This window comes from Lepidochelys kempii, chromosome 9, assembly GCF_965140285.1.
Source record: "Lepidochelys kempii isolate rLepKem1 chromosome 9, rLepKem1.hap1, whole genome shotgun sequence".
NCBI classification, from domain to species: Eukaryota; Metazoa; Chordata; order Testudines; family Cheloniidae; genus Lepidochelys; species Lepidochelys kempii.
Window position 1 is genome coordinate 49,012,623 of NC_136388.1, and position 26,403 is coordinate 49,039,025.

Genomic DNA, 26,403 nt, shown 5'->3' on the forward strand with positions numbered 1-26,403 from the left:
ACCCAGCCTACCCCTTAATGCCATGGCTCATGAAGCCGTACACCGGCAGCCTGGACAGTAATCAGGAGCTGTTGAACTACAGGCTGAGCAAGTGCAGAATGGTGGTAGAATGTGCATTTGGACGTTTAAAGGCACGCTGGCGCAGTTTACTGACTCGCTTAGACCTCAGCGAAACCAATATTCCCACTGTTATTACTGCTTGCTGTGTGCTCCACAATATCTGTGAGAGTAAGGGGGAGACGTTTATGGCGGGATGGGAGGTTGAGGCAAATCGCCTGGCTGCTGGTTACGCGCAGCCAGACACCAGGGCGGTTAGAAGAGCACAGGAGGGCGCGGTACACATCAGAGAAGCTTTGAAAACCAGTTTCATGACTGGCCAGGCTACGGTGTGAAAGTTCTCTTCGTTTCTCCTTGATGAAACCCCCCGCCCCTTGGTTCACTCTACTTCCCTGTAAGCTAACCACCCTCCCCTCCTCCCTTCGATCACCACTTGCAGAGGCAATAAAGTCATTGTTGCTTCACATTCATGCATTCTTTATTCATTCATCACACAAATAGGGGGATGACTACCAAGGTAGCCTAGGAGGGGTGGTGGAGGAGGGAAGGAAAATGCCACACAGCACTTTAAAAGTTTACAACTTTAAAATTTATTGAATGCCAGCCTTCTTTTTTTTTGGGCAGTCCTCTGTGGTGGAGTGGCTGGTTGGCCGGAAGCCCCCCCACCGCGTTCTTGGGCGTCTGGGTGTGGAGGCTATGGAACTTGGGGAGGAGGGTGGTTGGTTACACAGGGGCTGTAGTGGCAGTCTGTGCTCCCGCTGCCTTTGCTGCAGCTCTACCATACACTGGAGCATACTGGTTTGGTCCTCCAGCAGCCTCAGCATTGAATCCTGCCTCCTCTCATCACGCTGCCACCACATTTGAGCTTCAGCCCGCCACTTACTCTCTTCAGCCCGCTACCTCTCCTCCCGGTCATTTTGTGCTTTCCTGCACTCTGACATTATTTGCCTCCACGCATTTGTCTGTGCTCTGTCAGTGTGGGAGGACAGCATGAGCTCTGAGAACATTTCATCTCGAATGCGTTTTTTTTTCTTTCTAAGCTTCACTAGCCTCTGGGAAGGAGAAGATCCTGTGATCATTGAAACACATGCAGCTGGTGGAGGAAAAAAAAGGGACAGCGGTATTTAAAAAGACACATTTTATAAAACAGTGGCTACACTCTTTCAGGGTAAACCTTGCTGTTAACATTACATACATAGCACATGTGCTTTCGTTACAAGGTCGCATTTTGCCTCCCCCCACTGCATGGCTACCCCCTCAACCCTCCCTGTGGCTAACAGCGGGGAACATTTCTGTTTAGCCACAGGCAAACAGCCCAGCAGGAATGGGCTCCTCTGAGTGTCCCCTGAAGAAAAGCACTCTATTTCAACCAGGTGACCATGAATTATATCTCACTCTCCTGAGGATAACACAGAGAGATAAAGAACGGATGTTGTTTGAACGCCAGCAAACATACACTGCAATGCTTTGTTGTACAATGATTCCCGAGTATGTGTTACTGGCCTGAAGTGGTAAAGTGTTCTACCATGAAGGATGCAATAAGGCTGCCCTCCCCAGAAACCTTTTGCAAAGGCTTTGGGAGTACATCCAGGAGAGCTGCGAATGCCAGGGCAAAGTAATCCTTTCACATGCTTGCTTTTAAACCATGTATAGTGTATTAAAAGGTACACTCACCGGAGGTCCCTTCTCCGCCTGCTGGGTCCAGGAGGCAGCCTTGGGTGAGTTCGGGGGGTACTGGCTCCAGGTCCAGGGTGAGAAACAGTTCCTGGCTGTCGGGAAAAGCGGTTTCTCCGCTTGCTTGCTGTGAGCTATCTACAACCTCATCATCATCTTCTTCGTCCCCAAAACCTGCTTCCGTATTGCCTCCATCTCCATTGAAGCAGTCAAACATGGCTGGGGTAGTGGTGGCTGAACCCCCTAAAATGGCATGCAGCTCATCACAGAAGCGGCATGTTTGGGGCTCTGACCCAGAGCGGCCGTTCGCCTCTCTGGTTTTCTGGTAGACTTGCCTCAGCTCCTTCAGTTTCACGTGGCACTGCTTTGGGTCCCTGTTATGGCCTCTGTCCTTCATGCCCTGGGAGATTTTGACAAAGGTTTTGGCATTTCAAAAACTGGAACGGAGTTCTGATAGCATGGATTCCTCTCCCCGTACAGCGATCAGATCCCGTACCTCCCGTTTGGTCCATGCTGGAGCTCTTTTGCGATTCTGGGACTCCATCATGGTCACATCTGCTGATGAGCTCTGCATGGTCACCTGCAGCTTGCCACGCTGGCCAAACAGGAAATGAGATTCAAAAGTTTGCGGTTCTTTTCCTGTCTACCTGGCCAGTGCATCTGAGTTGAGAGTGCTGTCCAGAGCGGTCACAATGGAGCACTCTGGGATAGCTCCCGGAGGCCAATACCGTCCAATTGTGTCCACAGTACCCCAAATTTGAGCCGGCAAGGTCGATTTAAGCGCTAATCCACTTGTCAGGGTGGAGTAAGGAAATCGATTGTAAGAGCCCTTTAAGTCGAAATAAAGGGCTTCATCGTGTGGATGGGTGCAGGTTTACATCGATTTAATGCTGCTAAATTCGACCTAAAGTCCTCGTGTAGACCAGGGCTAAGATACTTTTGAAGCTATTTGTAGAACTATTACTTTGTTTTGTAGTTTTAAGCCAATCTTTTTCAAATTACTCTGCCCTGATGGTCACTAAACAAGTTAAGTAGCTGAGGTTGCCGAACTAGAAAATTTATATTTCATGTTAAAAATAGCTGGGTTTTTCACTTTGTGAAGGAGGAGAGAAGAGCAATTCAGGGAAGATACCCATCTCAAACAACCAGGTATCCTTTTGGGTGCCTGAGGTATGGCAAGGGTCAGAGCAGACAGGGAGAGTTCATGAGTAGCCCAGACAAAGCCAGAAAATCTGCAATGTTTAAACCTGTTGGTTTATTTGCTAGTTTCTTGTCAACCAGAATAATGCAAACTAGGAAAGTAATTGGCTTCATTCTCTTTGTGCTCCTTAACAGTTGGTAAACTCCAAACAGTATAAAAATCAGATAGCTCTTGTGTCTCTAGAGCTTCCTGTCTTGGCAAATCTTTCTCTCCCTTATGAGAATAGCCCCTTCTGAGGTTCTGAGTCTGTGGCCTAGTCTACACTAGCAATATAAGTCAATCTAAGTTACATAACTAAGTTGACATAATTTACGTTGACTTAACGCTATGTTGACAGGAGATGCTTTCCTGTTGACATAGCTTCTGTCTCTGATTAAAGTGGATTAATTAAGTGGACAGGAGACTGCTCTCCTGTCGACTTATTGCGTCTTCACTAGATCTGTTAAATTGATGACTGCTGCTGCGATGGTTGCAGCGGGTAGTTTAGTCCGTAGTGTAGACAAGGCATGTGTGCTTGATTACACCAGACTGCTTCAGCTGAACAAGACCCGTGTGTGTCGTGTCTTTCCCCCCTGTGTTGCCGCTGTTATCTACTCCAGTTTCCTCTGACTTCAGCTCAAGCTCGCTCTCTTTGTACCGCAGTCCTCCCTTTTTATCTCTAGGAACTTTAGAATATTCTGTTTAATAGAAACTGTTAAAACTTTAAATTCTGCCCTGGAGTCTCCATGCATAATTTGGTTATTAGGTCATATTTCAGGGAATCTTTAGCATTGCCAGTAATAGTTTCATTCCTGTTTCCTAGACAAACATTGAAGGACAGCTGCCAAAAGCAACAAAATTTTTGGCTCTGGATAAATGTCTGCCACACAGAGACTTCTTGCAGGTAAGACCACTGTAAGTGGTCATCTACTACCATTTAGTACTTTATATATCTGGGCTAGGGAGTGCACAGTTCAGCAGGAGGCTGAAGAATGATTCTTCCATCCCCGGAGAATTAAATCTCTCAGTTGCTGCTCATGTATGGGATGAGGACTTAATGGGTGATGGAAAATTACGAGGATCCTTTCTTGGGCTGCACAGAGGTATAGGGGGTCATAAGAATCCCTCCATATGCCCCTATACAAACTGCCAGGACTTCGTAGCAGGATACAGGAATGAGGGGCACTTTGTATTTGCTTATTACTACTATAGAGCATGAGGGTGGGGAATATGTGGAGCTTTTGCTCTGCCCCCTCAACGTGCTGACCGGTGGAGCGTGTGTAGTGGTAACTTGCTGCTGGTATAGATCAGAATTAAATTACTTCTCTCTCCCCACCCCTCTTTTTGAAGCACGTGCGGGTTGTGGAGGGAATTGTGATGTGTTAAGTCACGATACCTCTTTCCTTGGAAGGTGCAACAATGCACCACACCTCACTATGGGCTGTGTCCTGGTGCCACTGTCTAGCCACATGTATTCTTCTGTCTTTGGAGGCTGTAACTAAGTAACTGAAGGCCCCTGTGAAATGCCTGAAACGTAAGCCTAAGGAAAATAAAAACAAAAAAAGATAAGATCCTCTCCCCCCCCCCCCCATTTGAGGAAAGAGAACTTACTGAGTCTGTCCTGGTGAGGAAGACCCCCTAGACTGGCTTTTTTTCTTCCTTATTTCATGATACTGTGATCAAGAGATTGTGGGATGAGAATCTGACCAGGGTGGGGTGGAAAAGTAGCTGGTGATCCAATGCACAACCCCTTAAGGACAATTATTTGGTATGAAACTCCAGAGAAATCCTAAAAGACAATCCAATCCAGACAGCTTGTTGAATTCAATATCTCACAGTACCCAAAAGAGGACTTTTTCCTAATATGTACAGTAGACTTTTTTAGAATTTATATTGCTCTAGGGCCTAAAGGCCCTACCTGGCATTGGGGCTTCATTGCGCTGGGCACTGTATACACGGAAAAGAAAATGGTTCCTGCCCCAAAATACAAGACAAACTAATACAGACAATCAACAAAATTAAGCTCGCCAGAAGTACAGTACAATTTCTTCCCAGTTTCTCTTTCACATAAGAACCGCCTCTTCACTGCCAGTCAAACTTCCTCAGTCCCTGCTCAGCCAGAGTATTCTCCTCCATCTCATGCTGCCCCATTGGAAAACTTAGCCCCATTCTGGGAAAGACACACAAACTAAAAACCGACCCAAGCTGCCAAATTTCTGAAAGTGGTGGATCTCAGCCACTTCCTGAACTTACAGTGGGGGCTGAATCCCATGCTTGTTTTTAGCGGCGGTGGAAAGTGGCTTACCTGACCCAGGCCTGCTGCACCCACGGCCCTGAATCTGCCACTGGTTCTTGGACTTGTCCCCTTCCTTCAGCGGGGTGAGATGCTTTAATCAAGAGGATACAGTTATTCCATCTTTGGCAGAAGCTTCAGCAGTTGCTATGCAAACGCTGTTACATCAACCTGTTTTACTGGGTAATAGCAGCAAGAACTGGGCTAATGATTGAGGTATGTCAGGGACAGGAGAATTAAGTTGGTACTGAAGGAAGTGTTCCCTGGTAGATGCATCACCAGACACTCTGCATTAGAAGTAATAGATTAATTCTTTTCACCGGACTGACCACTTAAAGACTTGGCTTCGTACAAACAGGGCCAAGTGGGTTTTCAGCTGTCTGCAAGAGTGGCTTTTTGTAGTTTGGAGTTTTGGACTTGACTAAAACCAGAGACATAGTCTGGTTCAGAGATGGGAGGTAGAACACTGGGGTTCCTGGCTATTAGTCCACTAGATCATTCCGTCTCTCCAGCTAGTGAGCTTTACCTTTTGTGGCAAGAGGCCATACAGAGACTGCTCAGTACAGTAGCTGACTCAAATCAGGCCACGTACTAGGAGGAAACTTATGGTGGCCTTATTCCCATCAATGTCAATTAGGGTGGCACTGCTTTACAACCAAAAATCAAGACCATTGCCCACAGTCAATCCTATAGGTAACTGTAAGGAAGACTATTAATGACTAGTACTAGTATAGAGAAAAATCAGTGACTAATACAACACTAGTGATCAGTTCTGTGTTTTCAAGGCTATCTTCAAAAGACCCAGGATCTCTTTCAGAATCCTATAAAACAGGGGATGTTCCTTACCCTAAGATCCTCTTCTTGGGCTGAAAGAGAAAAGCAGGTCTGATCATATTTTGCCAAACATTATAGGTTGGATGGTTCTATAAATGCAGTTCTTGGGAAATGCAGCAGCTGTTCCTTCCTTGCTGCCTTCCTTTTTTTGAGGGAAGGGTTAAACAAACCAGTTTGGGATTGGTGGAAATGAATGGACCAAAAAGTAACTTCTGCTTGTTAGTCTGTATCTCAGATGCACCCACCTGGGCAGATTCTTGAATATTTTGCCCACAAACTGTTTTCAGCTTTTAACTTTAAAAATAAAGTCAAGCACTCAAAAGCTAGGAAATGCTAGAATTCATGTTGCCTATGCAGCCTTAATTCAGCCTCCTTGTGCATATGCATTATGATAGTCTCTAATTACATGATCACATACTACTTTTTTCACAGAACCCCTGCCTTATTCAGTGGGCAGGTATACTGAACTTTTAATTAAGAACTGATTGCTTGAAGATAATGCTTAAATATAGAATGATGTCCTCCTGTCAGGTTGAATGAAATGCCTCATTTGTCAATATTGTTTTTCTAAGGTAATAGATATAGACCATGACCCCAACGCATCTGATTCTCTGGAATATGACATTGAATGGCTTGCTGTTCTCAAGGCTACCAACAATCTTATTAATGTGACTTCAAACGCATGGAACATGCCTGAAAACAATGGCCTCCATGCAAAGTAAGTAAAATTAGTATTGGGTTTAAACTTTCTTTGTGTTGAAAGTATGAGTATACTTTTGAAAAGAGAGATTTGTGATATTAGAGATAGGATGGGTGAGGTAATATCTTTTAACTGGGGGGGCTGGTCAGGGTGTACAGCTGCAGTGCATACCCATAGTGTAGCATTCTCATCCTGCAGCCAGGCCCCCATCTCTTGTACCATCTAGTTATCTGTGGCATGCTAAGCCAGATGGGCCCACAGAGCCACATTTTCATCATGGAGCTGGGTCGATTGCATGTGCAGAACTTGGTTCTCTGTTGCGAGCTATGATGCTTGGGCTCGAAGCATGGGGTAGTTTTCCTGGGAATGGTCAACCCATTCAGCCATCTCAAATACCCTCTAGGGCATGCCAGGCAGGGACTGGCCCGCTGCCTTCATGTTCCCCTAGGGTAGGCCTCCACCATGGGGGAGGGTGGTCCAGACAGACTGTCAAGATCCCAACAAGGGCAGTTGGGACCATAGGTCCAAGAAGAGGCAAACCTGAGGTTGGGGATCATGGAGGAGTTGATAGGTTCCAGGCCAGGGTCAATACCAAGGGTCAGGTCCTGAGTTAGGAGGCAAAGTCCAAATCAAGCCAAAGATGAAGCCTGGATTTCAGGAGCAGAAATGATCATGGCAGCTACAAGAGATCTATGCTGTTGTACCTGGATAACTGGCTGTGTCTGAGGAGGTCTGTGTGTGCTTGTAGAGGCGTAGGTTGGTGATTAAACAAGAGACGTTGATCCTAAAGAGCAAATGTACTTGGAAAGTGGAGTTGATTACATCAGATGTTCAGTAATCCTGCAAGATGTCTAAGTCTCACTGAGAGCAAAATCTTTTCTTGACATTTTCTTAGCTGGATTTATTCTGGACTTGCCAGCATGGGAGGCTTTGACAATGGATGCTGGCATATACATAATCCTTCAGTTACATATCTGGCACATTTAGCAGGTTTATGCTACCTCCCCACTGAGCCAATTTTAGAAGAGCCTACAAATGAAAAATAGCTGTACCTTGTACTCAAACAAAGCCAGCTTACTTGTACTCAAGCTTTCAGAAAAAATCTGGTCTTGGGCAAAGACCAAGCATGGATAATTTCAGCCCCAAAAAGTAGAAGTTGGATCAGTTTTAAGCAACTGAAAAGAGACCTTAAGGTTGCAGAAGCATATCCATTCTAAATGTCATGTCATTATGTATTCAATTTTGTCTACAACATTTTGATATGAATACAGGTTTAATAAGATACATTAAATTGCTTTATAAAGTTACGAAATGTGCATTGCCTAATGAATATAGTTTATGCAGATACAGACTTCAAGGACGAAACCATGTTTGCAACCCGTGGAAGACCCTTTTAAATTACTATAAAAGAGAAGATGGCTAATGCACTCTGGGTCAAGTTCATCCCTATACCGAGAGGCCCAGCACAAAGTTATTCCATCTAAACCCTACTTAAGTTTTAAATGATTCTTGCCTTGTGCTGACTTTATTCCCAAGAGTAAGTTTCATCCAGAGCTTTAGCTCCTTGTTCCTATATGTTACAGTAGATGAGTAAATCAGAATCATACCCATCTGAACTGCTCAACTGTAGGAAATATTTCATATTCCCTCTGGGGAAGGTGTTGTTGAAGTGTGTTTTCTGCTTGTCATTTGTTTTGCTGTTCTGATAGCAAGATTTGAGTGATTGAGGAACTTCTGCAATCAAGCAACTTCATACAGTAGAACCTCTCTATAACATGCTTCACAATAGCAAACCTTGGGCTATAGCAGTGTATCTCAAACTGGGGTCCATGAGGGAACACCAGGGGGTCTGTGGGTCCTGCTGATCGACTCCTTCCCCTCCCTCCCGGTGCCTTCTGCACGCTGTTTGTGCAGGAGGTGCTGGGAGGGAGGGGAAGGAGCAGGGATGGGGCACTCTTGAGGGAGGGAGTGGAAAGAGGTGGGGCCTTGGGGGAGGGAGTGGAATGGGGCCTGGGGCTGAGTGGGGGGCTTGGGGTCTGAGGCAAAAATTTAAATCAAAATGGGGGTTCTCGGATTACTAAAGTTTGAGAACCGCTGGGCTATAGTGAACATGGTCTCTGAATCCTTCCCCTGGCCCCTGGGCCACAAAGGAGGAGGGCTGAATGTGTTCCCCCGATCCCGGAGCTGGAGGAGCTATTCCCCTTTCCTGATATAAAGAACCCCTGGCTACACCTAACAAATGGCTTGGATCCCCAGATGTTCATTATAGCGAGGGTGTACTGTATATGCAAGTATGGTCTCATTTCATGAAAATAGATGACATCTTTTATATATTTAGTCCTTTCTCCCCTCTTTCAGACACCTCTTTAAAACCCACCTCTTCAACCACTTCTTACCCTCTTACTGGACATCTTAGTCCTTCCTTTCTTGATCTGTTTAAATATCTTTGTATGTGTCTTGTTTTAGATTGTAAGCTTCCTGTAGCTGGAAATGTGTTTAATCAGTTTGCAAAGCACCATGTAAATTTTGATATGGAGAAATTTTGCTTACTTGTAATCGCCTCGTCTTTCTTCACCAGGTCAGATGTTTGGGTTATAATTCCCCCCAAGGAGCAGATTGAGCCAGAACATTAAGGCTTTGGATTTCATATCACAGAAGGCACTAGGTGTTTCTTAGTTTTCAGTTGAATACAGTTAAAGCAGTACCAAGCAAAGACCGTCAACTGACAGTATTCAACAGCTGTTACCTGATACATTTAGCAGTAGCAATTTGAACATACTGCAAAAAGCTTCAACTGAGTTGCTGGTGCAATGTGCATCCAAATCTTCAGGGAGCCTTAAAATGAAAAATGTTAAAAAATTGAAACTTTCTTTACTAAGTCCAGATGTTGAGACCACCCAAAGCAGTTATTTAGTATGGGAGGGATCATCACTTGACTACTGCCTCCACCACCCTTCTCTAGAGCCTGCAAACCCTGAACCTGTTCTATAATCTTTTGCAAAAGTGCAAGCAGAAGACAGCCATTCAAATATCCATTAAAAAGGATTCACTACCCTGCCTGCCTGCCACACACGCGTGTCCCTCCCTCCCTCCCCCCACTGTAGAGGGAGAGTAAACGTGAACTTTCCTGCTGCAATAGTAAGTCTCTGATCAGTGTCCTAATCCAGCTATAGACTGTAGCTCTGGAGGCCACTTTATCTTTAAACCTTCCTAAACAATAGATCTTATTGTACTGTGGACATCTAGGTGATGTAACCTTCCCTCTTTAGGAATTTTGGGGTCAAATGAGGCAAGGGTGATTTTCCTGGTGGAAGATGGATTTGTTGGGCCTATATTCTGGCAAGAGATCCAAGCATGACCTTTACCTTGCAATGTCATACATTAGCTTGAAACTTTCCTACTCTTACACAGCACGCTACTATTAGAAACTGGACTCAAAAATAGAAGTTGCAGGATCACAAATTGAGTAAGTCAGTAATGCAATGCAGGTGCAAAAAAGGCAAAGATCACCCTGGGATATAGTAACAGGAGTTTCATGTGTAAGACTTGGGAAGTAATTGTTCTGCTCTCCTCTGCACTGCTGAGCCCTCAGCTGGAGTACTGTGTCCAGCTTTGGGCACCACACTTTAGGAAAAATGTGGACAAATTGGAGAGAGTCCAGAGGAGAGAAACAAAAATGATAAGTTTTAGAAAATATGATCTAAGGAAAGGTTTTTTAAAAAAATCGGGACATATTTAGTCTTGAAAGAACACTATTGATAGGGGAACCTGGTAAGTCATGAAATGTGTTAAGTGCTGCTATAAAGAGCATGATGAACCGTTCTCCATGTTTGCTGAAGGTAGAAGAAGTAATTGGCTAATGCTGGATCAAGAGAGATTTAGGTTAGGTATTGGGAAAAACTTTGAGGATAGTTAAGCCCTGAAATAGGGAGGTTGTGGAATCCCCATTCTTGGAGGTTTTTAAGAATAGGTCGGACAAACACCTGTCAGGGAGGGTCAGGATCAAATATACTCAATCTCAGTATGGGTGGCTGAACTAGATGATCTCTCAAGGTCCCTTCTGTGACGGGATCCCTGGGGTGCAGCCTGGGACTGTGGAACCGCTGTGCCCCCTTAACTCTGTCCAGCCTGGGCTGTCTTTCACAATGCCTTGCTAATGACAAGCAGCAAGCCTTTCCAGGCGTTATCATCACTCGGCACTACATCATGTGGAGCTCCACACCCAGCTAGATTGCATGAATGCTCCCAGAGACGCTCATGAATCATACAGAGAAAGGCACTAGCCAAATCCTCCCAGCCTTGTACCTCAGGAATATACTGTCTTGCACTGCTCAAGATGAACACTGCAAATTTATTAATTGGTTTACCACTTCATCAATGGAAAGTTGATATACACCAGCCTGAGCAAACACCCTTACCAAATGCTTCTGGCAAACTCACTGGTAAAGATAAAAAGTTAAATTTATTGACTACAAAACATAGATTTTAAGTGATAGGCAAAAAGTCAGTTAGTTACCAAAATAAAATATAAGCACGCAGTCTAAATTCTCAACCCTATTAGACTGGGCAACATCTAGATTAAGCAGTTTTTCTCACCCCATTGGATATTGCAGTCCTTAATATACAGGGTTGTCCCTTATACCTGGGCCAGTCCCCTCTGTTGGCGTCTTTGGTCTTCTGAGTGTTGTTTGTAGCAGAGGTGGGGGAAAGGCCCAGCATGTGGCCACTGTGTTCTGTTTTATACCCTCAGTCCATGTGCTTGGAGAACACAAGTCCAGGCATGTCTGGTGGACATTGCTGAGTCTCCAGGCAACGTTGAGCAATTCCTCTGGCATGGCCTTGTGCAAGTGAGTCATTGAATTGTAATGCCTCTGCTGGACAATGGCTGGTGATGGGAACCACCCACCAGGCATTGGTTACCTCCCTTGTCATTGTCTCTGGGGAGCTAGTATCTGAGTGCTTCCCAAACCCACAGCATATTTAAGTGACAACCATACAACATATTCTCATAACTTCATATGCATTAATGATGTACACATTTAGATAGAAAAATGACTTTCTGCAGGTCATAACCTTTCCTGTGATACCTCACATGGCCTTCTTTATATGAAAGATCACAATTGTATATAAATGAGGGATGGAGGGTTACAGGGTGCTCCACCAAGGTATAGAATGTCGCACCTTCCAGCCGTACGTTTGTGATTCTGTAAGATCTTTCCTAGAAATTTCCTAATAGGTCATAAAACCATTCCCAGTACCAGGTTCAAGTCCCATGTAAGAAGATGAGACTGAATCTCAGATTGTCTACGGCTTTCAAGAACCAGGCTGCATATTAGGATTCTACCTAATGAGCTGCTAAACACTACAGTATTGCTGCCTGAACTCCCATGAGACTGGTATTCAGGCCCAAGATTTGATCAGCTTGCAGGAGCTCTAGGATGACTGCCACTGTGGTTTGATTAATCTGTTTTCATTTGCTAGAGTGAGGAGTTAAGAACCATATTCTTAATGAGTGTGCCCTGTTTTGTCATAAAACTGTTCACTGATGTGCCCACATTTCACTGGCACTGCATGTGTGTATACATATGTTGAGTGGAAACTTCCATTCCTTGGACAGACCATCAGTATTTGTGTTCATTTTGCATATGCCTGCATAAGAAAGCTGAGCTTTTGGTTTAAAGAATAAATCCTCCATTCAGAATAACTGAAGAACGGGAGTCCTGTTTAAAACATCCTATTTGGGTTAGTTTACCATAAATTAATCGATCCACAGTAGTAATTATATTTTAGTCAGCCATAATATTTGGATGGGCATTCTGGCTTTTCCAGTATAAAGCAATTGTGCCTCATTGTTAACAGGTTAGAAATAATTTATCTTCCTATAATGGCATCTCATATCAACTGGGGCTTGCAGTTAAAAAGACAGCAGGGTTTCAGGGAAGCTGAATCTGTAGTCCTTATGTGGCTATTTCTAGCCTAAAATGTAGATAATAGTTCAGTCAAATGTAAAAGTTCCAATATTCACATCAGTTTGAATGACCGTTCCAAATATTTTAGGTAATCTTAAATTCTTATGCACATCAAGGAAGACTTTGCTTCTGTATATGGTATTTGTGAGATCAGTACTGGACTCCATAATCTTAAAAGGATGATGATGATGAAGAATTAGAGAGGATGCAGAGAAGAGACACAAAAATAGTTTGAGGGATGGAGAAAATGCCTTACAGTGATACTCAAAGAGCTCAATCTGTTCAGTTTATCAAAAAGAAGATATAATGTCTATAAAGAGAACCTCTTCAAATAGGAACAGGAAGAGAGATATCTTGGCTAATTGAGCTCAATAGAATCTGACCTTGTTTTTTATTCCTGTAGGTGGGATTACAGTGCAACAGAAGGAGCCCTCAAAGAGATATTGGAAGAGCTGAGCCATAACCTCAAAATTCCTTGCAACTTCAGTGTGACAGCTGCTTGCTATGACCCCAACAAACCGCAGAAAAATATGGAACCAGTTCATATAATCAGTCCGCAGACCACTGAGTTTTGTGCCCAGTTTGGTCTCACCGATATTAATGACAGGATTCAGCAAGTGAAAGAAGAGCGCTCAGTTCGGGGAGAATATGAGGAGGAGGAGGAAATGGACAGTACTGAGTCAGCGGAGGAGCCCAGTGAATATTATACAGATAATTCTGGGCTGTCTTTTTCTATTAACCCAGATGAAATAATGCTGGATGAAGAGGGTGGTGATGAAGATCAAAGTACTTGTTCTGTGGATCCTTCACCTGATCATCCTCCTGACTTTTCAGCAAGTTTTTCTGACACCAGGATCATGCCAGATTCCATGATGGTATCCTCTGATGATGCTATGGACTCCACCAATGAAGACGTGGAGAAATCTGGTGTGAGTGAGCAGACTGAAGAGAAGAGCTTAAATGAAAGAGCTTTAAAGCGGATTGGTAAAAATGAGAACGGAAACAGTGCCATGAAGAAAATTAAAAGACGGAATCAGGCTATCTATGCCACAGAGGATGAAGATAAAGTATAATGAAAATGCATTAATATCCCAGAGGTTTTATTAACTGCTGTAACTAGCTACCTTTTTTGGTGTGTTGGGGCAATGGTGAGAGCTTTTAAAATTCAGCATTTGAAGTGATAAGTACCACTTTATGCTACATACTACAGTATGCAACAAAACTTCTAATGGAGCAGAATACCTGTTTAGTAGTAGTCTTCTTGCTCAGTCCTTTTCAACTAAGTGTGTTGTAGAAAGATTTCAAGTTTGTGTATAATCAGTTGGATTTGCTTCAGCTTTTGATAATTCATTTTATTTACATTCTGCTTTGCCTCCATACAATATCTGTAATTCTTAGTTAACCAAAGGAGAATTTCTTTAAATTGTAGTTAGTTTTGGAGGGAGAGGATCTTTGCATTGCCTTTAATGCTTTCTTGCAGCTAAAGATAAAACTTAGTACAGAATAGTTAATGCAATAATTCTATGCAGTGTGGTTAAAAGCAGTACTCCCAAGATAAAAAGAGCAGTAAGAGAAGATGATCATGATTTTTATTTCTCTGGAGTTAACTGTTTCTGCAGTGGAAAATCTTGGCAGTTGGTGTCTTTAAAAATATGAATATGTATTATATGCATTGTCTAATACTGGTTTTTAAATTTTTAGTTCTGATATATACAGAAAAATCTCACATTGTAAACATAAATTATGACTGAGGTGGTTACACTAAACTGTTGAAGGCGAGTGCATTTGTTTTCAATATCAATTATCATGAACTCCCAAAAGTTCAGAACAGTATTTCAAAATTAAAATACTAATGGAAGCTAAAATTATCTAGCAATAACCTCATAGATGTTTGTATCTGAATTACTTCCTCAAATAACTCTGAATTTGAATCTCCTGACTTTGTGGGTAAGCTGTTGTGTTTGGTGCTTTCAGGGGAGAGGGCTGAAAGTTTATACACTTACAATAGGTAGTGATGCATGTAGTAAATGTTACCTAACATGTTCCATTAAGATCCTGTTTGCAGTTGCTTATAACTTTGTCAAACTCTAACTATTTGGGCTAAAATTTTTCATGCCAGCTCTCTTACTTGGAAACTTTAAGCAAAAAAACTATTTCCTAATCTCAGAATGAGATAGATGAAAGAACTAGCATGTTTCTTCTAGAGAAGAGAAGGCTGAGGGACACAGTCTTCAGATACGTAAGAGGTTGTCGAAGAGGATAGTGATCTTTTGTTCTCTCATGTCTACTCAGGGTGGGACAAGAAATAATTGGCTTAGTTTGCAACAAGGGAGTTTCAGGTTAGTTAGAACTTCTTTTTCTAATATCTAAGGATAGTTAAGTACAGGAACAGGTTACTTAAGGAGGCTGTGGAATTGCTGTCACCGGAGGCTTTTAAGAACAGTTCAGACAAACACCTGTCAGGGATGACCTACGTTTTACTTGGTCATGCCTCAGTGCAAAGGGGTGGGCTAGATGTCTCAATATCTCTTCTAGCCCTATATTTGTGGGTGTTTTTTTGCACATTAAATTTAATTGTTTTGTTGAAGCTCTCGTGCCTCCATCATTCGGTGCTAAAATTTGAGGGGGTTACCTTTACTGTTAGTGATATGCCTTTCACTGAAAATTTGTCAGAGTTATGAACCTGTCAAAACTGTTGCTTGCACATACTCAAACTTCTTAGTTTGGCAGCTAAGCTCTCCAAGGATTCAGTTTACACTGAGCTCCATCCCAGTGCAGCAGGGGTGAGAAGGACTTCCCCTGCCACTGCTGTCACTGCAGGGGTTGCTCCGCTGCCAGGTAGTAGATCTGAGAGCAGGGAGAATGTCTCTTTTGTGTGCAGTGCTCTGCCTTCTAGGGCCCAGACTCTATTGGAGGAGAAGTAGTCTGGTTAGAATGCAGACAGATGAGGAAGTGGGCCTGAGCAGAGTAGTAAGCAGGGAGACTGGGATGTGGAGCCAGGGGAGGGCGTAGGACTGGGATGTGGTGTGGAGGAGACTAGGAGTAGGACAAAGAGAGGTTCACGGGACATCCTGTAAAAGAGTCTTAATTACTGTACACGCCTGCTTCAGAATCTGAATGTTAAGGTTGCAAAATCAAGGATTCTCAAAAGCTGGACCTGAAACCTAAGCTAGGCCCCTTTGTTCATATGCATTATCATAATCTTGCATGTTGGTTTTTTTTCCATAAGACCCATCCCTCTTTCAGGGCACAGAATGGATGATGCTTTGTGAGCAGACATATACACACTCATCATTCAATGTGTGTGGCCCTATTGCCTTATTTACTGCACACCATTCAACCTTTACTCTCAGTACAGTATTTCTTATGAGCACTCATTGCTGTAGCATACAAGTGCTTCACAAGTGAAGGTAGTCTGTCTCATGGATCTGCATCTGATGAAGTGAGCTGTAGCTCACGAAAGCTTATGCTCTAATAAATTGGTTAGTCTCTAAGGTGCCACAAGTACTCCTTTTCTTTTTGTCTCATGGATGGTGGTGCAATCTCTGCAAAGCAGTAAAATGACTAGGTAGTAGTCAGTTTCAAGGTTGCTGTGCTGATTTTATAGGATCAAATTCACTATCAATTTTGTGTGCATGGCTCCAATGTGACTTTACTGGTGCACAGTACCCACAGGTACAAGTGTGCATCATCCACCTAAAACATGGTCAGGTCAAGCAAAAACTCCAGATATCATGGAATGGTCCAAGCCTTGAGCACTAGGTACATCCAGTGTACCTTTGGGTCACATAGACCAACTGTTGATATTCAGAGAACACCTCAAGAAGCTGAAAAAGGAAGTGAAGTCCTGGAATTCTGACCAAAAAATGGCCAACATACAATGGGGAGCTGACCCCAAAACACTGAGCAACCAGTATTGCTCTGTGCTAATCAACTGTGGAGTATAATGTTATGTCTTAGAGTGTTTCTCCTTTTAATATATGCTCTGTGGACTCTAGTGTTTCTACATAGTTTTTCTGGAACTCTGTATCAGAGGTTTGCTAAAGTTCTTAGCTTATGTCCAACACAAGGAATGTTTAAACCAATAAGCCACTACCCTTTTAAGTCCTTTGTCATGTGCTAATATTACCTCCATTCCTAAGTGCTAGCATGCATATCTAATATAAAGGGGTTGTGAATTGCAGGTAGGTTGAGAGTAAATGGGTCACAAGTGTCATTTACCCTGAAAGCCAAATCACTACAAAAGGTCGGCCCTTCCCCCAGCTCTCCTGCTGGTAATAGCTCACCTTAAGTGATCACTCTCGTTACAGTGTGTATGAGTAACACCAATTGTTCCATGTTCTCTATGTATATAAATCTCCCCACTGTATTTTCCACTGAATGCATCCGATGAAGTGAGCTGTAGCTCACAAAAGCTTATGCTCAAATAAATTTGTTAGTCTCTAAGGTGCCACAAGTACTCCTTCACTATGGTGATGGTTTCACTTTTCACCTAAGCTATGCAATGGTTTTAAGTTCTATTGCCAAACCCATTAATGAACCTGTACTATGAGCAGAGCCTTACCAAACTCTGCACACCTGCAAGTGTCTGGGGCATCAGACTAATTTTCTTATTGTCCGTGGAAATGCCCGATGTGTTCCCCAAGACAGGCTGCTATTTTTTGAATCTGCTTGTATTTCTTTGGTTTCAGTTTCAGATTGGCACACAAACTTATCACAGACCATTTGTAACTGCATCATTTCCTGCTCAAAAGTGTTAGAACTCACCAAGATATCTTCTGGCTATTACAGATAGGCTGAGAGTGCCGTTCCATGGAATGCTCTTTACATAAGACTCCCAAAGCTAGTAAGGGAATTACACAAGCCAAAAGCCATTAATTTGCCACAGCCGTTATCCTGCAGTAAAAGTGGTCTTTTCCCTGTCATTTGAATCTCTTTCTCTTGCCAAGATCCAGTGTAGAAAACCAGAATGAACGTGTTCTAGTGTCAAGGATATTTTCTAATTGTGTTAATGGATAAGAATCCTTTAAATTAACTTAATGTAGTTTTCTATAGTACACAGCATCTAATACTATATTTTTATTTTTTGCTCAAACTATGCATCTATCCCCCCACTCACCTCCTTGTGCTCCCTCTCCTTCCATCCCCACCCCACCTCCCTGCCCTCCATCCTTACCCAACTGTGCTCACTCACCTCCCTGCACTCCCTTTCCTTCCAGTCCACCCCATCTCCCTGTACCCCTTCCCTCCTCCCACTCCTCTCCCTGCGCTCCCTCCCCCTCCATCCTCACCACACTGCTCACTCCCCTCTGTAGGTTCCCTTTCTCCTCCTACTCACCTCCCTGCGCTCCCTCCTCCCCACCGAGCTCCCCTCCCAACACACCTGCGCTCCCTCCTCCCTAGTGCTCCCATTTCCCCTCCCTGCGCTCCCCCGCCCTGCCAGATATCCGAGGGGTAGTCCTGTTAGTCTGTATCCACAAAAACAAGGAGTCGGGTGGTACCTCAAAGACCTCTGCGGTGCTGCCGGCACATGCACACTGTAACCCCCCCCACCCCCCGCAGGAGGAAATATTCCGGCCGGCCCCCCCGCGGGCGGCCTCAGTGGGCGCATGCGCACCCGTTTGGGCCACAGGCGGAGAGTTTGGATTTGGCCGATCTGTTAGAGCGGCTCCTGTGGCCGGGCCAGGCGCTAGCGCCGCCCCCGCCCCCTCCCCCTCCCCCTCCCCCGGCGATGGGCCGGGCTCGGCGGCGGTAGCGCTGGCCGCCTCGCGCGGGGTTGGGTGCCGTCGTTGCCGCGCGCGCCCCCAAGATGGCGTGTGTGCTGGAGACGCCGCTCCGCATGAGCGTCCTCTCGGTGAGTGCCCGGCCCTTCCCCAGCGGGGCCCTGGAGCCCGCTCGGCGGCTTGTCCTGTGCGGTGTTATGCAGGAGGGGGAAACCCGACGGAGCCCTGGCGCGGGCGGCCGGGGGCTCTGGCTCCCCCCTGCCCTTCCTCTCCGGGCGGCCGGGGGCCCTGGCTTCTTTACCGAGGTCAGCGTGGATCTGTCCCAGGCGAGCAGCGTTAGGTGCTGTCAGTTGGGGACGCTCCCCCAGGCGTGCCCTGTTGGGCCCGCGGGCAGGGGCCTGGCTGTGCCAGCCATCATGGCCTGGGCCTGTCAGTGCAGAGATAGGAAGCTGCCCACTGGTGTGAGTGTGACCCCCCAGTGCCCGGCGCCTGTGCATCCCGGCGGCGGGGGAGAGAGACTCAGGAGAAACCACAGGGCCCAGGGGGGGGAGAGCGAGCCGCCTCAGTTCGCCTTCTCGTCCCTCCTCGCTCTGCCTCTACTACCGAGGAGGGCGGGCCCCAGGCAAGATAAGGCACCCCCTTGTGGAGCTGGGGAGGATCCAGGAGGGACGCACTGAAGGGAAAAGAGATGGGGAAGCACATATGAGACATGCGGAAGAGGTGAGAAAGGATAGAGGAAATAGATAAACTAGACAAATTGGAAAATAGCATGAAAAAGGGAGAGAATGTGTCTGTTGGGGAAAAAAGGAATAAAGAAATGAAAATGGTGCCTAAATGAAGACAGAAAATTATAGCTTAGTGTATGTATGCCTTTTGCGTATGTGTCTGTATTTTATTAGGTTTCAGAGCAGCAGCCGTGTTAGTCTGTATTCGCAAAAAGAAAAGGAGTACTTGTGGCACCTTAGAGACTAACCAGTTTATTTGAGCATAAGCTTTCGTGAACTTACAGCTCACTTCATCAGATACATAAAGTGGAAAATGCAGTGAGGATGTTTTATACACACAGACCATGAAAAAATGGGTGTTTATCACTTCAAAAGGTTTTCTCTCCCCCCACACCCCACTCTCCTGCTGATAATAGCTTATCTAAAGTGATCACTCTCCTTACAATGTGCATGATAATCAAGGTGGGCCATTTCCAGCACAAATCCAGGGTTTAACAAAACCTTTTGAAGTGATAAACACCCATTTTTTCATGGTCTGTGTGTATAAATCATCCTCACTGCATTTTCCACTTTATGCATCCTATGAAGTGAGCTGTAGCTCACGAAAGCTTATGCTCAAATAAATTGGTTAGTCGCTAAGGTGCTACAAGTACTCCTTTTCTTTTTGTATTTTATTATGTAGCTAATAGATGCCTTATAGCTAGATGTGGGGAAAGATGTAAGAGCCAAAACAGTATTGTGTACTAACACTTTTTGTGTTGGATACTCTAATTTAAAAAAAATCAGTGTTTTGGATGTTAAATATTCAGGATTCTCTGGTTCTTTTTGTTGCAATATATATAATTTTCAGTGTTGTTGTCCACCCCACCCCACCCCCGATGCAGATATGGTACTTTTTTCAGAAAGTATTCATTTTACCTTCCTCTACCCGTATTGGTGTTGAATCTACACAGTTTCACTATAAACTTTGCACCATATATAGGGATGCAGGTTCCTTTCTTATGAAAACTGCTGTCAGTTCAGGGCTTTTGAAGCTCCCTTGCCCACTCATCACTGGCAAATAATAATTTTGTCTTGGTCACTGAAGACTGCTCTTTGTAGCACTTTTGAGTGCTCTTCTGATGGCCATGTTGCTGCTGTCTTGTGAAGAGGCTCATCCGCTGCTGCTATGCTGACATGTTGGTGTAGATGTCCTTCCTCTACAGCACTGGAGTTTTAGAATGGAAAAACCCAGGAGTCGTAGCATGAAAGCATTTCCTTTTCCTGTTGGTCTGAAGGGAGGAGGTAACAGACAGAATACCCATGGTGGTTGCACTCTAGTGCACCCACCATTGCGCTGAGAAAAAGTGGAAGGTTGTGATTAGAGAAAAAGGAAAGACTGTTGTGGCGTTTCTTTGATTTTTTGTTATAATTGGCAGTGGTTTTTATTTAAATGGCAAAATAAAGGAATACATTGCCCCTTCACCTCTGGGTAACAGTGTTTATTACTAAATGCAACTGTCCCACATCTTAAAATGAAAACACTGTGAACCAAAATCCTACTTGCCAGTCTGAAATGGGTACCTTAAAAGCTGAAGTATCTGTGTCTTTAATTTTGATTTTTAAGCAGTGTGAAGGCAAGTGTTACTTGTGTTTGAATAGAATAGTGCCAAGGTTATATTATACCCCAGTTGCTATTTGTTTTTTATATTACCGTTTCTGTTCGCTACTCCTTACAAGACTGAAGGATATATATTTTGAAACTATGAGCAAATAAAATCTGGTAACAATAGATATGAAAAATCTGGGGAGGTTTGAGAGACTCATTCTTATGGATATTGGTGATGAGATGTTCCTCCCAGCAGTGAGTGAACAAGTTAACCTTTGTGTGGCAAGGTTAGTACTAGTCAATAAGCTAAAGGACCGTCTAGATTAGAATCAGCACTTATTGGGAGGTCTTCATTTTGCATTTATACACAGGGTTTGCTCTGGATATATTTCTGGTGGTGGTGGAAGTCTACTACTGAGCCCGTTCTACTCTCAAAAGCTTCATCCTTGGGACAGATAGGCAAGCATTCCTGTAGAATGTAGGTGGCATAATGAAGCAGGGGGCCTTTAGGTTCTTTTCGCTTCTCCCAGATAGTCATGAGATGGTAGGGAGGAAGATAATGGACATCCTTGAAATTCAGCTGGATAAAGAGGAGTAAATTAAATCCAAGGGCACATATTTCCCCACTCAAAAAGCATGACTGAACTTAGTTCCCTTTCATTCCTCAAGAAAGTCATTGGGGAGGAATATGAGAAGCCTAATAAAGGGAAAAGGCTCAGCTGGCAAACAATACCACTTTTCCAGGTTGGCATCCATTCTTCCAAACTGGATGCCTGTAGTTAACTCTACATGTTAGTTTAGGAAAGCCTAAATAAGTCATCAGACTTTCAGGAGTGCTGAGTACCAGCAAATTCCATTAAAGTCAATGGAATCTCTGCGTGCTCTCCACCTTTGAAAATTAGGCCACCTTTTATTGTGGCCTGATGAATTTTCTGGGAAGTTGAGAACAGTTTGCTGAGATGAAAGAAAAACACTTTGTTGTATGTATGTCATCGTGAACTTGGAGTGGAAGCTTTCCCTCCCTTCTTCCCTTCTAGGAAGGGAAGATTTGGGATGCTAGTCACTTGAATGCACTTCCAACCTTGGACATCTTAAGGGAAAATAAATGGTGCATAAATATTTAGCGGATACATATGTAGTTTCTGGGATCAGAGTTTTAAATTAGTCTTGTGAGGAATGCAGTATGTATTGTTACTGTATGCGTTGGAGTGTGTTGGACTTATTTATAGAAAGGCAGACTCTGTCAATGAAACTGGCGAATGTGATGTGTGAGGGTAAGGTGTGTTGAAGAAGGATACCTTAACTGAGCACTCCCTTGTTTTTAGGGTTTATGTAGGTGGGTATTCCTCTTGAGCAACCTTAACTGTTTTATGAACTTTTTTCCTGTGTGGGGTTATAATACATCTCCACAAAAAAAAGTTAACGAACTGGTAATGTTCCGCAAGTATTGCCTTTCCGTTCAACCACAAAAAAGTGGTTAAATTACAAATTAAGGCAACCCTGACATCTAGACCAAACATGACTCATTTGTCTCAAACACAAACATTAGAATGCCCACACAATGCCTATACAATTCCTTTCATTCCCAATGTATGAATACCAAAATAAGCACATCCCATTCAAAATTGCACTCTCACACACAGTGTTAACGCCTAACTTAAAAGTTGTTTGGTTGTAAATATTATGCATTTGAATGTGATCGTGCAGTTCTATCACTATCTTGTCTGGTAGGTTTTGTAGTTTTGTGTGTCATTGGGCATTGCTGTTAATTTGGAATTTGCCACTGCATGAATTGACAAAGTATAAATTCTCCTTTTCTCCGTAGGAAGTAACTGCTAGCAGTCGCCATTATGTTGACAGATTATTTGATCCTGATCCCCAGAAAGTCCTGCAAGGTGTCATGTAAGTAATATGAACTTGAGTTTGAAGTTCTATCATTAGTAGTCTAGGTTTGCTTGAAACCCGGCAGCTTTGCACTTGAAGGGAAAGAAAGGGATACTCTGCAAATTTCTACATGAATTTATTTTGGAAAGTATTACATGGATCAGATACAAAAACACAATCATATTTTAGTATATTATCGCTTTGTAGTGCATACTGTTGGTAGCGCAGCCTCACAATCACCAGAAGAGCAGCAGGTGCCCTTCTTTCAGGTCTGATTGGAATTCTGTCCTTATTCCATCACCACAGCAGATGTGTCCACCCCCTGCTTCAACAGTCTTCCCTTGCTAGTATGTATAGAACATTGTATTGACCTTCTGACTCAGCCTCAGCACAGGGAAGCCTCTCTCAACTTGCTCAGGCAGAATCTATTTTTTCTCTTCCTCTAGCCTAGCATCAGTAGTAGTAGGGAGAAGGTGTTGATAGAAAGATTTTGAAGGAAAACTTTCAGGGTTTGTTGACTGATGCTATAAGGTTGTTTCCTGTCTCCACTTGGGTCCACAAATTCTTCATCCCTCCACCTTTACACAGCAACACTGCAAAAAAGGCCTTGAGCTGCCCAGGACTGACTTCCTGGGACAGGCTGTCTCCTTGCCTTTCAACTCTCTCTCATGTGTCCCAGAATGTGTCTTGGCACTAATGCCTGGCCCCTCTGTTGATTACTACCTTGAAAGTCCACAAACACACTACAACACTGCCTCTTGGGTCAGTCTGCTCTTATAGAACTGGAAACACCTCAGGCTCCCATCTGGCTCTTAAGCCTCAAGTTGTTCTCTGTTTAAACAGCAACTCTGACTTGGATCAAGACACACTTCCCTACCCCAAATCATGCAGTGTAAATGTTACAGATTCTTTGTCTTCACTCAGTGTAGAAGAATCAGACTCCATCTGCACTCTCCTTTCCCCCACGCTTGCTTTTTGAGAAGACCAAGGTCCAGTCTCACTTATGGTTCCTTCCCAAGCCCATCTCATTCTCTAGCCAAGTTTTGCCATAAGTCTCTAAGGAAAAAATTGTCAAAAAAGAAGCAAAAATTGCAGTCAACCTCTTCGGATAACTCAACTAATCATCGAAAGCATTTCCCTAGATCAGAGGCATCAGACTCATTCTGTGGTGAGGACTTGATTACCTTTTCACTCAGGCTGTGGGCTAGGAGTAAAATTCACGGGCAAGAAGTGAATCTTGCAATCTAGTCTGACTACAGAATGTGCTTTTCAGTTAGTGAAGTTAAATATTGCATTAAAGACAATTTAAATAAATGCATTTTGTTTCCTTCCTTTTTGTCAAATTAGATCTTTGTTCCCACTGTAGGCAGTCCTCCCCACACCCCCACCCCTTTTATAAACTTTTCTTGTCTCAATCCTGTATTCTGGACACTGCATCCTGCCTCTTTGTCACCACACTCTTCCCCATGGTACTTATATGCACTCCTTTCTCACCCACCCATCCCCTTTGGGGATCTGGGATCTCACCTCTTGCTTTCCCCACCTTTTGGGCACTAGTGCTGTGGGGGGCAGCAGGGGACACTTCTCCCCTGAACTTGTTGCTCCAAACAGCCAGTTCTTCTGAGCCTGTTGCTGTGAGCCTTGGCAGCAACGTGTGAGGGAAAAGCTTCAAGGAAGAGACTGCCTTGAAATTAGAGCAGTAGCCTCCACATGGTGGAGGCAGCCAATACTTTTAAAATTTTTAAATCAGTAGGTCCAAGTAACTTGTATCCAAGAGGTTTTTAAAAAAGAGATGGGTGAAGATCTTGCTTGAGCATTGGTGTCCATTTTCAAAAGGTCTTGGAACCCTCGAAAAGTTCCAGAAGACTGGAAGAAAGCTAATATGCCAATTTTTTAAGAGTAATTGGGATGACCTGTGTAATTATAGGCCTGTCAGTCTGAGATCAACACCAAATAAGATAATGGAGCAGTTGACGTGGGACTCGATGAATATAGACTTAAAGGAGGGTAATATAGTTAATGCCAATCAACATGGGTTTTTGGACAATAGATCTTGTTAAACTAACTTGATATCTCCTTTTGATGAGATTATAAGTTTGACTGAGAAGGGTAACATGTTGATGTAATATACTTAGGGCTGGTCTACGCTCCAGAGGTAAGTTGATGTAAGACAGCTTATGTTGACCTAACTCTGTAGGTGTCTACACTACAGTGGTGCTCCCGCTGATGAGAGTCGCCCACTACAGCGACCTAATAACTCCACCTCCATGAGAGGTGTAATGCTTTGTTCCATGTAGTTAGGGTGTAATTACATTGCCTGTTGGATGTCAGCCTGACCCCCCGCATCTCTCACCAGGAGGCTGTCGGTCTTGGGTTCTTCTCTGCCCCTCTCCCCCAGTCCCTCACTGGGAGGCTGTGGGGCTGTCCTTCCCCTCCCTCCCTCAAATCCCTCACTGGGAGGCGACAGCAGGGATCCAGACTGGCAGCCCCAGAAGCGGGTCTGGTGCTCTGGGCTGTGAGCACCACATGGGGCTGTCAGTGCTCTACAATGCCTCACTTCAGTTGGTGGAAGAGCTCCTGGTGAGGACCTGCACTGCCAACAGAAGGGGCCACTATGGACATGAAAGGCTGCTGTAATTACTGTGGGGGCTATATGTTGACTTGACTTAATTTTGTAGTGTAGACAAGGCCTTAGACTTTCGTGAGGCATTTGACTTAGTACCGCACAATATGTTAATTAAAAAAAAGTAGAACGATATCGAATTAACATGGCGCATGTTAAATTAATTAAAAACTGGCTAACTGATATGTCTCTAAATATAATTGTAAACAGGGAATCCTCGTGGAGTGGGTGTGTTTTTACTGGGTTCCCACAGGAATTGGTTTTTGACCCTATACTATTTAACATTTTTATTAATGACCTGGAAGAAAACATAAAATTATCACTGTTAGTTTGCAGGTGACACAACAAATGGGGGAGTGGTTAATAATAAAGAGGATAGGTCATTGATACAGGTGATCTGGATTGCTTGGTAAGCAGGTGCAAGCAAACAATATGCTTTTTAATATGGTTAAATGTAAACATATACATCTAGGAACAAAGAATGTAGTCTACACTTACAGAATGGAGGACTCTATCCTGGGAAACAGACTCTGAAAAGGATTGAGGATATTGATGGATAATCAAGCTGAACATGAGGAGCTCCCAGTAGCACACGGTGCCAAATGAGCCAATGCAATCCTTGGATGCATAAATGTGGGAATCTCGAGTAGGAGTAGAGAGGTTATATTACCTCTGTATTTGGCACTGGTGTGACCGCTGCTGCAATACTGTGTCCATTTCTGGTTTCCACAGTTCTGGAAGGATGCTGATAAATCAGAGAGGTTCAGAGAAGAGCCTCAAAAATGATGAAAGGATTAGAAAACATGCCTTTTAGTGACAGACTGAAGGAGCTCAATCTATTTAGCTGAACAAAGAGCATAAGGGGTGACTTGATTAGTCTATAATTGTCTAGATGGGTAACAAATATTTGATAATAGGCTCTTCAGTATAGCAGAGAAATGTATAATATGACCCAATGGCTGAAAGTTGAAGCTAGACAAATTCAGGCTTGAAATAAGATGTAAAATAACAGTGAGTAGTTAATCAGTGGAGCAGTTTATCAAGGGTTATGGTGGATTCTCCATAACTGGTAATTCTTAAATCAAGATCGGATGTTTTTCTAAAATATATGCTCTAAGAATTATTTTGGGGAAGTTCTATGGTCTGTGTTACA

General features: G+C 43.8%; 2 protein-coding genes across 11 annotated transcripts in view; both read left to right on the forward strand.

Annotated features, from left to right (window-relative positions):
• Positions 1 to 16,201, forward strand: part of DBR1 (debranching RNA lariats 1) — a 29,260-nt gene extending 13,059 nt beyond the window's left edge. The window contains exons 6-8 of the mRNA XM_073360241.2: positions 3,735 to 3,815; positions 6,611 to 6,756; positions 13,111 to 16,201. Of these exons, the coding sequence (XP_073216342.1) occupies positions 3,735 to 3,815; positions 6,611 to 6,756; positions 13,111 to 13,780 (897 nt within the window). The 3' untranslated portion in view covers positions 13,781 to 16,201. The remainder of the gene's footprint in view (positions 1 to 3,734; positions 3,816 to 6,610; positions 6,757 to 13,110) is intronic.
• Positions 16,202 to 18,312: 2,111 nt separating this feature from the next.
• The window catches only part of ARMC8 (armadillo repeat containing 8), a 181,839-nt gene continuing 173,748 nt past the window's right edge, over positions 18,313 to 26,403 (forward strand). For 3 of the 10 annotated variants that reach the window (XM_073360258.2, XM_073360252.2, XM_073360254.2), the window contains exons 1-2: positions 18,316 to 18,561; positions 22,569 to 22,645. In XM_073360258.2, coding sequence (XP_073216359.1) covers positions 18,517 to 18,561; positions 22,569 to 22,645 — 122 coding nt within the window. In that variant the 5' untranslated portion in view covers positions 18,316 to 18,516. Of the gene's footprint in view, positions 18,562 to 18,602; positions 18,736 to 22,568; positions 22,646 to 26,403 lie in introns of those variants that run through there. The other 7 variants (XM_073360247.2, XM_073360250.2, XM_073360244.1 and 4 more) reach the window with 5 other exon arrangements.